Source organism: Danio aesculapii, chromosome 15, assembly GCF_903798145.1.
Source record: "Danio aesculapii chromosome 15, fDanAes4.1, whole genome shotgun sequence".
Taxonomy (NCBI): domain Eukaryota; kingdom Metazoa; phylum Chordata; class Actinopteri; order Cypriniformes; family Danionidae; genus Danio; species Danio aesculapii.
In genome coordinates, this window is record NC_079449.1 from 6,075,856 (window position 1) to 6,088,322 (window position 12,467).

The window sequence follows — 12,467 nt, forward strand, 5'->3', positions numbered from 1 at the left end:
ATATATATATATATATATATATATATATATATATATATATATATATATATATATATATTAAATTATATAACATAAAAATCTAAAAAAAATTACAGTTTACTTTTCATAACATTTTTTAGAAGGATTCACTTTTAAACATATATCATTTAAAGTCTCTCCTGATAAAAACTGTTGTCTGATAACATTAAAAATAGGGCATTCCACAAGAATATGTTTAACAGTTTGGTTTCTTTTGTGATATTGACATTATGGTGGTTTTTCTCCTTTCCTTTCAGTAAATGTTCATGTGTGAGTCTCGTGTGTCTAATGCGGCATCTTCTATAAACAATCTCATCGTGTCTGGAGTTAAAAAATTAATTAGATTTTCTCAGATTTCTGGCTGAATTTCAAAAAGTTTATTTTCTGGGCACTGATCCCATTCTGTTTGCCTTTTGTTTAGAATATAGCCTTTTATTAGTGGCTTTAAATCTGAAGGTAGGATTTTACACTCCTTTAGCTTTCCTGCTAGGGCTGTTTTGACGGCTTTGTCGTAGACAAGATTTCGAGTCAGTAAAAATAATAAAATTGTGTTCCTCAGCATTTTCAATGTGTTCCAAAGCTAAAAATAGAGCATTTGCTTCCGCTGTAAAAATTGAGCTTTGATCTGGAATGCGATTTCCGTAGTGTGATTGACCCATTACTACTGCTGCAGAAACATGACTGTCCTTTTTTGATCCATCTGTGTATATAGCAGGGGTCACCAATCATGTTCCTGGAGGTCCGGTGCCCTGCAGGGTTTAGCTCCAACTTGCCTCAACACACCTGCCTGGGTTTTACCTACCTAAGTACACCTAGTAAGACCTTAATTAGCTTGTTCAGGTGTGTTTGATTAGGTTTGGAGCTAAACTCTGCAGGACACCGGACCTCCAGGAACAAGTTTGGTGATCCCTGGTATATAGGTTTATGAGGAGGATTCAACAGGAAATTGAAACTTCACCTTTTAAAAAAGGCTTTTAATACCAGAGTCGCTGTTTCCTTTTATTTGCTTCATGTTTTATGTATTGTATGTTGCCCTTTGAGCTTATTTAATAATTTTTATACAATCTGTATACAGCAAAATGGTCAACAACTGTTCTTATATTGTGCTACTGTATGTAAAGTAAGTAACAACACACAAACAATCTTTATCTCTTCGTTAAACACTTCCTTAAACATTCACTGTACCAAAAGTGAAGACATAATTTATTTTATTACACTTATTATACTGTACCATATAATATTAGTCAAACTGATTCTTATTACACAGAATAACTACTATGAATGGAATGAACTGATTTGACTTGATTCAGGCATGATTTTTGGTTTCATTGGGGAAATTTCATTTCAGTACATCTCTAAATTTCAGGTTATACAGTTTTCTTTTATGTTTGAGACTTGTTTCTATTTTAAATTGACTGACTCTGCCTTTGTGTTTTATTTTAGGCTTTACAAGTACCCAATGACATTCATGTCTCTGCCCAGCTCCCACTTTCCAGAAATGTTTCCACAGAGAGTCCGGCCACACACCCTAAACGAATGATTTACCACTGAGAAGCCAAAGTATGATTTTAACACATGCTAGGGTAAGCGTGTAGTGCATCTAATGTACATTGTTAAACATCAACAGTTGGTCCGCCTTATCTGCACACAGCCTGATTTTTTTAATAGCATGTAGTGCACATAGTATCAGCTAACAGGCTTTAAATCATCTTTGGAGAAAGTTACTCCTTTTCCATAGACATAATTCTGATTATGATGGCTCCCAACTTGTGACTGGGAGTGCAAGAGTACCATCTGTTTATGCACTGCCAGGCCTAGAATCACTTCAAGTTCTGTCAACACCAAAAGAGAAGTGCAAAACATCATGCAGAAAACACCATTATGCACAATGTTTTAAATGAAGCACACAGCCAATTTACGACCGGCTCTAGTTCATCAAGTGTAAAGGCAAGTCTATAGCAAAGAGTGTGTGTGAAAGGTAAGATGTTAGCGAAGAGCATGTAAATGCTAGAAAAGAGCATCTAGATGTAGCGGAGGCCAGCTATTGAAGTGCTATGCAGGTAAACCTCACTTCTCTGACCTCTAAATGTGCTGTAGCGACAGACACTAGAAGCCATGGTTTCTAGTCTCCTTGTTAGAGCAACCGACTCCCATGCAAAGAATCATCAGTTTGATCCCAGCTTGAAGTGGGTTGGGTGGTGTAGGACAGGCGGGGTTACATAGACATTAGTGAAGAGCTAATATGAAGGGCAAAACAAATATGAAAACAGTGCAAGGGGCGACACTGTGGCGCAGTGGTTAGCATTGTCACCTCACAGCAAGAAGGTCGTTGATTTGAGTCCCAGCTGGGTCAGTTGTCATTTCTGTGTGGAGTTTGCATGTTCTCCCCATGTTGGCGTGGGTTTCCTACGGGTGCTCGGTTTCCCCCACAGTCAGAATTGAATAAACTAAAATGGCCGTAGTGTATGTGAGTGTATAAGTGTTTCCTAGTACTTGGTTACAGCTGGAGGGGCATCCGCTGTGTAAAACATATGTTGGATAAGTTGGCGGTTTAATACGCTGTGGCGACCCCTGATGAATAAAGGGACTTAGCTAAAGGAAAATGAATAAATGAATAATTGAATGAATGAAAACAGTGTATGCGACAGGTAAGACAATAATAAAGAACATGTACTGTAGATGTTAGCGAAGAATGTACAGAAAGATGTTAGTAAAAATCATGTATATAAAGGCAAGATGTTGGTAAAGAGGATCACGAAAAAGAGCATGTGTGTAAGGCAAGTAGGGCTGCTGTAGCATGGTAAATTAGGACCAGTGTTCAATGCATACTGAGGATTTTTGGGGAAACCCCTTTTTTTATTTAGTGGTGATGTGGGGGTTTATGGAGGTTGGCGGTGTGTAATCTTTCGTACTTACAAAGAACAGTTTCAAGTGTATGCACTACTTGATTTATGCAGCAAAACTGGTTCTGAACTTTGTGCATTATTTTGGCAGATGGCAAGATCAAGAGATGTGCAGGCAAAAATTAAGATACAAAAGGAAATGAAGGCACAAATTAGAGATAAGAGCGAGATGGGGAAGACAGCTGACTGAGTGGGACAGTACAATAGTTTTAACAAATTCTTCCCATGTATAGAGTATAAAAAAATAGAAAAAAAAGGAAAATAACAATTTAGAACTTGTAAACAGCCAATTATTTGTACACTGCTCATTAAAAAAAAAAAAAACCCGTCTCGACCTGGATTTAAACAAGAAAATAAGGCAAGCGCCTCCCATTGTATAACTACGACATGGCTTACGTTTCAGGCATCAAGCAAAAAATAAAATAAAATCCAAGGAAATTGCTGAAACTACCTGAACTGGGTTAAGAACTGCCCAACACATTACTAAAAACTGGCAGATTGTGGAAAACCATTAAGTGGCCAAAAATATCTTGAATGATGAAGATTGCCTAACATTTAAAGGGGTGGTCCAGATTGTATTTTTAAGGTTGGTTGTGTTTATAATGCTGTGTTCACACCAGACGTAGTACGCGCGGATACACCGTGCTATTCACGCAAAAATAGACGCTTAAACGTTTTGAGTTTACTTGCTTCATTCACAGCCCTGCTAAAAAAATCCAGCTTAAACCAGCCTAGGCTGGTTGGCTGGTTTTAGCTGGTCGACCAGCCTGGTTTTAGAGGGGTTTTGGCCATTTCCAGGCTGGTTTCCAGTCATTTCCAGCCTGGTCTTAGCTGGTCAGGCTGGAAAATGACCAGCTAAATCCAGCTAAAACCAGCTTGACCAGCCAAAACCAGCTATGTCCAGCTTAAACCAGGCTGGTCAAGCTGGTTTTAGCTGGACTCAGCTGGTCATTTTCCAGCCTGACCAGCTAAGACCAGGCTGGAAATGGCTGGAAACCAGCCTGGAAATGGCCAAAACCCCTCTAAAACCAGGCTGGTCAACCAGCTAAAACCAGCCAACCAGCCTAGGCTGGTTTAAGCTGGATTTTTCAGTAGGGAGAACAGACTAAATGTCTAACATGGATTTTATTGAGAAAATAACTGTGTTTATGTGCTTTATGAAGGCTGAAAAACAGCGTCGACTGTTTGGAGCCATGTCTGAGTCCACTACATCCTTTCAGAGGTGCACCCAGCTCTGTGAGTTCATAAACTCATCCAGATACTGTACCTGGATGATGGAAGCATTCAGCAGTGCTTCTGACTGAACCGAGCCCAGTTTGATAAACTGTTGTCATTGTCAGCAGGGGGATTTTCCTCTCGGGACACCAACAACAGGCGCTACGTCATAATCACGCCCCCACAATAGAAAGCCCCTGATTGGTTAACGCGGCGCGAATGTCCACTGAAGTTTAGAATTTTGATCTCGAGCTTTTCACGACACCAAGAAGCGTCACGCCTGTACTAGCTTTGCCTCTGTTGTGTAAATACTGTCAGTCAATGTAACTGTTTCAGTTTGAGCCTGAATCAGACAGAAAATGAAGAGCACACAGCTGAACCTCATGCCTGCTCTCTAAAATAACATCTGACAAGTGTCTTGTAGCTTTCTCTGCTATAACATTACAGCACTTTTGGACACACCCCTTCTCTGCACATAACTTGAAGGGTTTATGACATCATTAACCCGAATGTATTTTTTGTAGTCCCCAAAATTTGTTTGCTGTAGGCTTGGCTAAGCTAACTCTGTAAAAGCCAATGTCTCCTTTTGCATTAAACTTTGAGCGTCTTACGTTCAGAGATGTTGTTTATGTTCCCACAGCTACATTACACATCAACTAAAGTTTAAAATATGATATCGTAGTAGACCACCCCTTTAAGTGTCAAGTGAAATCAAATCATAAACAACAATAAAACTTTATTAGAACTAGGCTGTGTAAAAGTAAGAGCATTTCCACAATCACAATGTGAAGGGAACTCAAAAGATTAGGACTTAACCGCTGTGTAGCCTCAAGAAAAACACTTATAAATGAGGCAAATTGGAGGCTTCAGTTTGTGAGGGAGCATAAAGATTGGACACTGGAGCAGTGGATGAATGTCATGTGGTCTGATGAGTCGAGATGTACTCTTAACCTGAGGGGCACATCAGGGTAAGAAGAGAGCGGGATAAAGTGATCCACCTATTAAGCATAGTGCCCACAATTATAGGTCTGGGGCCAGCGCTTTGATCTGAGGATGCTGTTGGTCAGTTTGCAACATTATGTGCCCAAACACAAGGTCAGCTGAAAACCTGAATATAATGAACGACCAGGTTATTCCATCAATGGATTTTTTTTCTTCACTGATGCACAGACATATTCCAAGATGACGATGACAAGGATTCATTATGCTCAAATCGTGAAAGACATTTTTACAGGTGGATTGGCCACCACAGAGTCCAGAACTTAACCCTATTGAGAATCTTTGGACTGCGCTGGAAAAGACGGCCATCATCAATACAAATCGGTGAAATATACATGCACTTTTGTATGGGAATAAAATTTGAGACGTTGCAGAAAAATGTTGACTGCTGAATCAAAGCTAAATGTGGCCCAATTAAATATTAGTGTGTGCGACTTTTGTTTGGACAGGCAGTGTACATGTAATATGTATTATTTATGTATAATTTATAACAGGCATAAAATAAAAGCTTTTTACTACATTTTAAGTATAAAGGCTTATTTATTTGCCAAACTATTCAAACACTATCCTGTGCAGGATCATGCAGCATAAGGAACAGAACAGAGACTAAATAGAGTGACGCCACATTGTTTTGTATCTGTGTATCCTGTTAAAAATTATACATTTAATATTTATGAATTGTTACAACAGAAATAATGACATAGTATATTTAGGTTTAGTATATTTAGGGCATAGCTTCATGAAGTTAATAACTTAATCTGGCTATACATGCGAAATATTATAAACAATCTTGCGTACATGTTTCCAAATTTTCCATCTTCGTTGTATGAAATGATCAGCTGTTTAAAATATATTTCAGAGTAATTGGCGGTTCATTCCACTGTGATAAATCAGAGACTAAACTGAAGGATTGTGAGTTGTATGAAATGTATCTTGCTCTCATACAGACACACAATGACATTGCTGTCTTTTAAGAGCTACAAGTACAGTCAAACAAAATTGATAAATATATAAAGCGTGCAGAATAGTATTAAGCTGCTGCAGCGAGTCTGGGAAAATGCTAAAGTCCAGGGTTGCATGAAACTGGTTAAGTCTAGAAGCTGAAATTTGGGCTAAGAGAGGCCAGATAAAGTATTGTGTAGTCATACTTACAGTTGCCTGAATTATTGGTTGATTGTAATACATTGCAGATGTGTCCTTTTTAGCTAAGTTATCTGACATTATCAAGATGGATTGGTTCTGATACAGTTTAATTGCAAAGCTAAGCCGAGTTGTTGTCATATTTTATTATCATATTTAAGCTAAAGAGAATAAACTGATAATGTGAGTTTTGGTTTGTATTTTGATGAGCTTAAATGTGACTAATGAAATATTTGATAAATATCTGTATTGTTAAAAATCACTCTATAATCATGGCTTTACACACAACCTTGCACACTTCACTACTCCCAACAACTTCTTTAAAATTGAAACTATCGATTTCGTGTTGCATATATTGACAATGTGTTCAAAATATTTCACTCAAACATGTTAATTTACTCACCCTCAAATGGTTATAAACCTTTATGGGGTGTTTCTTTCACAAAACCTCATCAAGATGGCGCCGCGGATGGCCGCTTCGGCGTGGGGCTCTCCAGTGTTTGCACTGTTTTTGTTAGTCTGTCCTGTTTTATGTTTGTCAAACACGATCAGTTACACCAGGGACGAGCTGCTGAACATTCGGCAGTGCACACCAACTAATCAAGAACTGGATTTTGATTTTTGTGGCGTTTTGCGGAACATTGTAGTCGGCGGAGCAGCCGCATTGTGGAAACGCTACAAGTCGCGCAAGCGTGGGAAGCGAGCCGGCGCGCTCGTCAGGCTAAGACAGCGCGGCTTCAGAACGGCGCTGCCCAGCATTCACCTGGCGAATCTCCGCTCTCTTCCTAACAAAATGGACGAACTACTTCTGCTCACATGCAAAAACAAGAACTTTAACAACTCTGCTGTCCTGTGTTTCACGGAAACCTGGCTAAACGAAGCCATTCCGGACAGCGCATTAAACCTACCGGACTTTCAGCTGTACAGAGCAGATCGCGATACGGAGTCAACGGGCAAAACGCGCGGTGGTGGGACATGCTTTTACATCAACAGAAGGTGGTGTACGGATGTAACTGTGTTAAAGAAGATGTGCTGTCCTGATGTGGAAGTGCTTTTCATTAACTGTAAGCCGTTTTATTCACCAAGAGAGTTTTCCTCGTTCATTCTCGTCTGTGTTTACATTCCACCACAAGCACACGTGAGTACTGCGCTGCAACAGCTGGCTGATCTGATCACAGAGACAGAACAACAACACCCGGACTCTGCTTTTATCATACTTGGGGACTTTAATCAGGCAAAACTCACACATGAGCTGCCTAAATTCAAACAGCACATTACATGCCCCACCAGAGACAATAACATTTTGGACCATTGCTACACCACAATAAAGGATGCATATCGCTCCGTCGCCAGAGCAGCTCTAGGACTCTCCGATCACTGCCTGGTTCATCTTATACCAACTTACAGGCAAAAACTTAAAACTACTAAGCCAGTATTAAGGACTGTCAAGAGATGGACCAACGACACAGAGCAGGTCTTACAAGCCTGTTTTGAATGCACTGACTGGGATGTTTTTGAAGCTGCAGCCACAGATCTGGACGAGCTCACAGAGACTGTAACATCATACATCAGTTTCTGTGAGGAGTTATGCATCCCTACCAGGACCTACTTGTCATTTAACAATGATAAACCATGGTTCACACCAAAACTCAGACAGCTTCGTCAGGCCAAAGAGGATGCTTACAGGAGTGGTGACAGGATCCTTTACAATCAGGCCAGGAACACATTGACAAAGGAGATTGGTGTGGCTAAGAAAAGCTATGCCAAAAAGCTGCAAAACCAGTTTTCAGCTAACGACCCTGCATCAGTGTGGAGAGGCTTAAAAGATTTCACTAATTACAAGACACCGTCCCCCAGTATCGACAGCAATAAACATATTGCAAACGAGCTGAATATGTTCTACTGTAGGTTTGACACCTATGACCAGACACCTCACACCCGCCCGGACCATCTCCCTACACAGCCATCAACACCACATCAACACAGCCCGGACCATCGCCCTACACGGCCATCAATACCACATCAACACAGCCCGGACCATCTCCCTACACAGCCATCAACACCACATCAACACAGCCCGGACCATCGCCCTACACAGCCATCAACACCTCCAGCCATCTTCCTCTCCCCCCCTGCTCTTCAGATCAGTGAGGAAAATGTGCGTCAGATCTTCAGTAAACAGAAGAGAAGGAAAGCACCAGGGCCAGATGGTGTCTCACCAGCCTGTCTGAGAACCTGCGCTGACCAGCTGGCTCCCATTTTCTCACAGATCTTCAACAGATCACTGGAACAGCGCAAAGTTCCATCCTGCTTTAAGCGCTCCACCATCATCCCAATCCCAAAGAAGCCAAAGATCACAGGACTCAATGACTACAGACCTGTGGCCTTAACATCTGTGGCCATGAAGTCATTCGAAAGACTGGTGCTAGCATATCTGAAGGACATCACTGGACCCCTGCTGGACCCCCTGCAGTTCGCCTATAGAGCAAACCGGTCTGTGGATGATGCAGTCAACATGGGACTGCATTATACCCTACAACATCTGGACAAACCAGGGAACTACGCAAGGATTCTGTTTGTGGACTTCAGTTCTGCCTTTAACACCATCGTCCCATCACTGCTTGAGTACAAACTGGCCCAGCTCTCTGTTCCTAGCTCTGTCTGTCAATGGATCACCAGCTTTCTGACAGATAGACAACAGCTAGTCAGAATGGGCAAAATCACATCCGACAGCCGCACCATCAGCACTGGTGCCCCCCAGGGATGTGTTCTTTCTCCACTGCTCTTCTCCCTGTACACCAACGACTGCACTGCAAAAGACCCCTCCATCAAACTCATTAAGTTTGCAGACGACACTACTGTTATCGGCCTCATCCAGAACGGTGACGAGTCTGCATACAGACAGGAGGTGGAGCGGCTGGCGTTATGGTGCAGATACAACAACCTGGAGCTGAACACGCTCAAAACAGTGGAGATGATAGTGGACTTCAGGAGAAACCCCCCTGCACTCCCCCCACTCACCATCATGAACAGCACTGTGGCTGCAGTAGAGTCATTCAGGTTCCTGGGCACCACCATCTCTCAGGATCTGAAGTGGGACATTCATATAGACTCTATTGTGAAGAAAGCCCAGCAGAGACTGTACTTCCTTCGTCAGCTGAGGAAGTTCAACCTGCCACAGGAGCTGCTCGTACAGTTCTACTCAGCTGTCATCCAATCCATCCTCTGCACTTCAATCACCGTCTGGTTCGGCTCAGCTGCCAAAACTGACCTCCGTAGACTACAGCGAATAGTCCGGACTGCTGAACGAATCACTGGTACAACCCTTCCTACACTTCAAGAACTGTACTCTTCCAGAGTGAGTAAAAGGGCTCGCAAAATCACTCTGGACCCCTCACACCCAGCACACTACCTGTTTGAACTGTTACCGTCTGGTCGGCGCTTCAGAGCACCGAACACAAAAACAGCCAGACACAGGAAAAGTTTCTTTCCTCAGGCTGTCTACCTTATGAACAGTTAAATATTCCCCTACTGTGCAATAAATATGTGCAATACTTTCTCATACGCACTTGTACACAGCACCTTATATCAATATACAATGCAATACTTTCTACATTCGCACTTGTACACAGCACCTTATAACCTGTATATTTATAACATCTGTACATACAACTCAACTCCAGGTTTCTTCACTAACCGCATCTGTTTAATGTTCATCATTTTTTATTATTATTATTTTATTTTTTCAGATTATTTTGTGTTGTCACTTGTCACTTTATGTACACTGGAAGCTTCTGTAGCCAAAACAAATTCCTTGTGTGTGTGAAGCACACTTGGCAATAAAACCGATTCTGATAAAACCGATTCTGAAAAGAAGATTAAGCTGAAAATCTGTAACCATTGACTTCCATAGTAGGAAAAACAATGGAAGTCAATGGTGTTTCCAGCTTTTACTTTCACTTTACGGCTTTTGTGTTCAAAAGAATAAATAATATTAAACAGGTTTAGTACATGTAAGTAAATAAATGTAACTTTTGGGTGAACTTATCCTGTAACCTTAATTCAAGCTTAAATGATTTGAGCCTGACTGGTGAACACAACCAGCTAAATTTTCAGCATAAGTATGTAAATAAATTCTGGTTCTTATGAAGTGAGTTTGTCATGCAGATACGTCTTTCGTTTTCATAAACCCTAATGTTATTTCATAGTCATAGAGATGATTATTGCAGTTTTGAGTTCTTTCCTAGGAAATGAAAATGGAGGAGTTATCACAGTGTGTTTGCGTATATTCACCAGCAGAGGGCCACAGAAGCGCTGGGAATATATGAGGTCAAGAAATCCACCTGGTGAGATACAGTATCCTATGCCCAGTATAACTTCGTAATATACTGTAGGTAAAACTTATCACAAGCCGTACCAGAAATAAATATATATATATATATATATATATATATATATATATATATATATATATATATATATATATATATATATATTCATACACAGTTGAAGTCAGAATAATTAGCCCCCCTTTAATTATTAAATTATTAGTCCCTTTAAGCTATATATTTTTTCGATAGACTACAGAACAAACCATCGTTTTACAATAACTTGCCTAATTACCCTAACCTGCCTAGTTAACCTAATTAACCTAGTTAAGCCTTTAAATGTCATTTTAAGCTCTATAGAAGTGTCTTAAAAATATCTAGTAATATATTATTTACTGTCATCATGACAAAGATAAAATAAATCAGTTATTAGAAATGAGTTATTAAAACTATTATGTTTAGAAATGTGTTGAAGAAAATTCTCTCCGTTAAACAGAAATTGGGGGAAAAAATAAACAGGGGGGCTAAAAATTCAGATCTATATATATATATATATATATATATATATATATATATATATATATATATACGGTCTATATATATATATATAAATAAATATAAATTTTCTCCTTTCTCGATATCTCTGCATATACAGGACTACAATGGAGCAGTTTCAGTGCAGCTTTATGTAAAGTGCTGTATATGAGCACACCCCTCACAAATCTCTCATTTAAATCATTATTTTCTATAGGATGCTTTACAATATAATATTTGTGCATATACATAGGCTAGTCCCATGTTTTGCATGAATTTAGATGCATTATCTTTTTATTTCCAAAGATGTTCAATGACAAAAATATTATTTTAATAAATAAATCGGTTTGATAAATCAGTTTTATTAAAATGCAATATGGGGTGTACTTATTTATGCTGAGCACTGTAGCCTACCTAAAATATATATATATAATTAATTAATGTATGCAGGCTGATTCATATAGTGAAAAATAAAATAATATAGATTTGTACTGTATATATTTAAATAATTATATTGTTATTGTTACATTAAATGTTTTCACTTGTGTTCAATTAAAAATCAATTAAACTACTTTTTAAAAATAACAAGTAATAAAAATATTATAGTAAGTAACATTTTATTAATAGCAATAATTTATGTGATTTGGTACATCGAATAACAATTTTTTTTGTTAGCCTATTATTGAAATAAAGCCTCATTAAAATATATTTTAAAACAAACTAATTACAATTCCATAACAGCACACACTAGAACAGTGTTTCTCAACCACGTTCAGGAGGACCACAGCACTGCATGTTTTGGATGTTTCCTTTGCCTGTTACACCTATTACAGGCCTTTCAGTCTCTGCTAATGAGCTGATGATCTGTTTGGTTAAGGAGACAAGGAAAATGTGCAGAGCTGGTGGTCCTCCAGGAATGTGGCTGAGAAACACTGCACTAGAATATCTTAATATGATACTTTTAAGCGTTAGCTGTTTTTTAATAAAATGTAACTAAGTTAAAAAATTTGTATAATTATTAAATAATGTAACTATAGTAGATTAATAATTTAAAACTTTTTAAAAATTCAAATAAATGTATTATTTGGCAATATTCCTCATGAAAAAGTACAATAATTTACAGGTTTTAACAAAAATAAATAAATAAAAACAGACATAATTACACAGCATCTCAATAGGCTGTGAATGTAAAAACGAATATGAATAGTTTTGACAGCCGATTGATGATTTTTAAATGGCTTAAATTCTATTTCAAAACCACAAATAAACATAACTATTAAACAAACGGATAAACATACATGGAAGTCCATGAAGATGGATACGAATAGGA

At 38.9% G+C, this 12,467-nt stretch overlaps 1 protein-coding gene across 2 annotated transcripts in view; it reads left to right on the plus strand.

Moving 5' to 3' along the window:
- Positions 1–3,638, plus strand: part of nlrc11 (NLR family, CARD domain containing 11) — a 45,964-nt gene extending 42,326 nt beyond the window's left edge. For both annotated transcript variants that reach the window (XM_056473940.1, XM_056473939.1), the window contains one exon: positions 1,462–3,638. In XM_056473940.1, coding sequence (XP_056329915.1) covers positions 1,462–1,558 — 97 coding nt within the window. In that variant the 3' untranslated portion in view covers positions 1,559–3,638. The remainder of the gene's footprint in view (positions 1–1,461) is intronic.
- Positions 3,639–12,467: the final 8,829 nt, after the last annotated feature.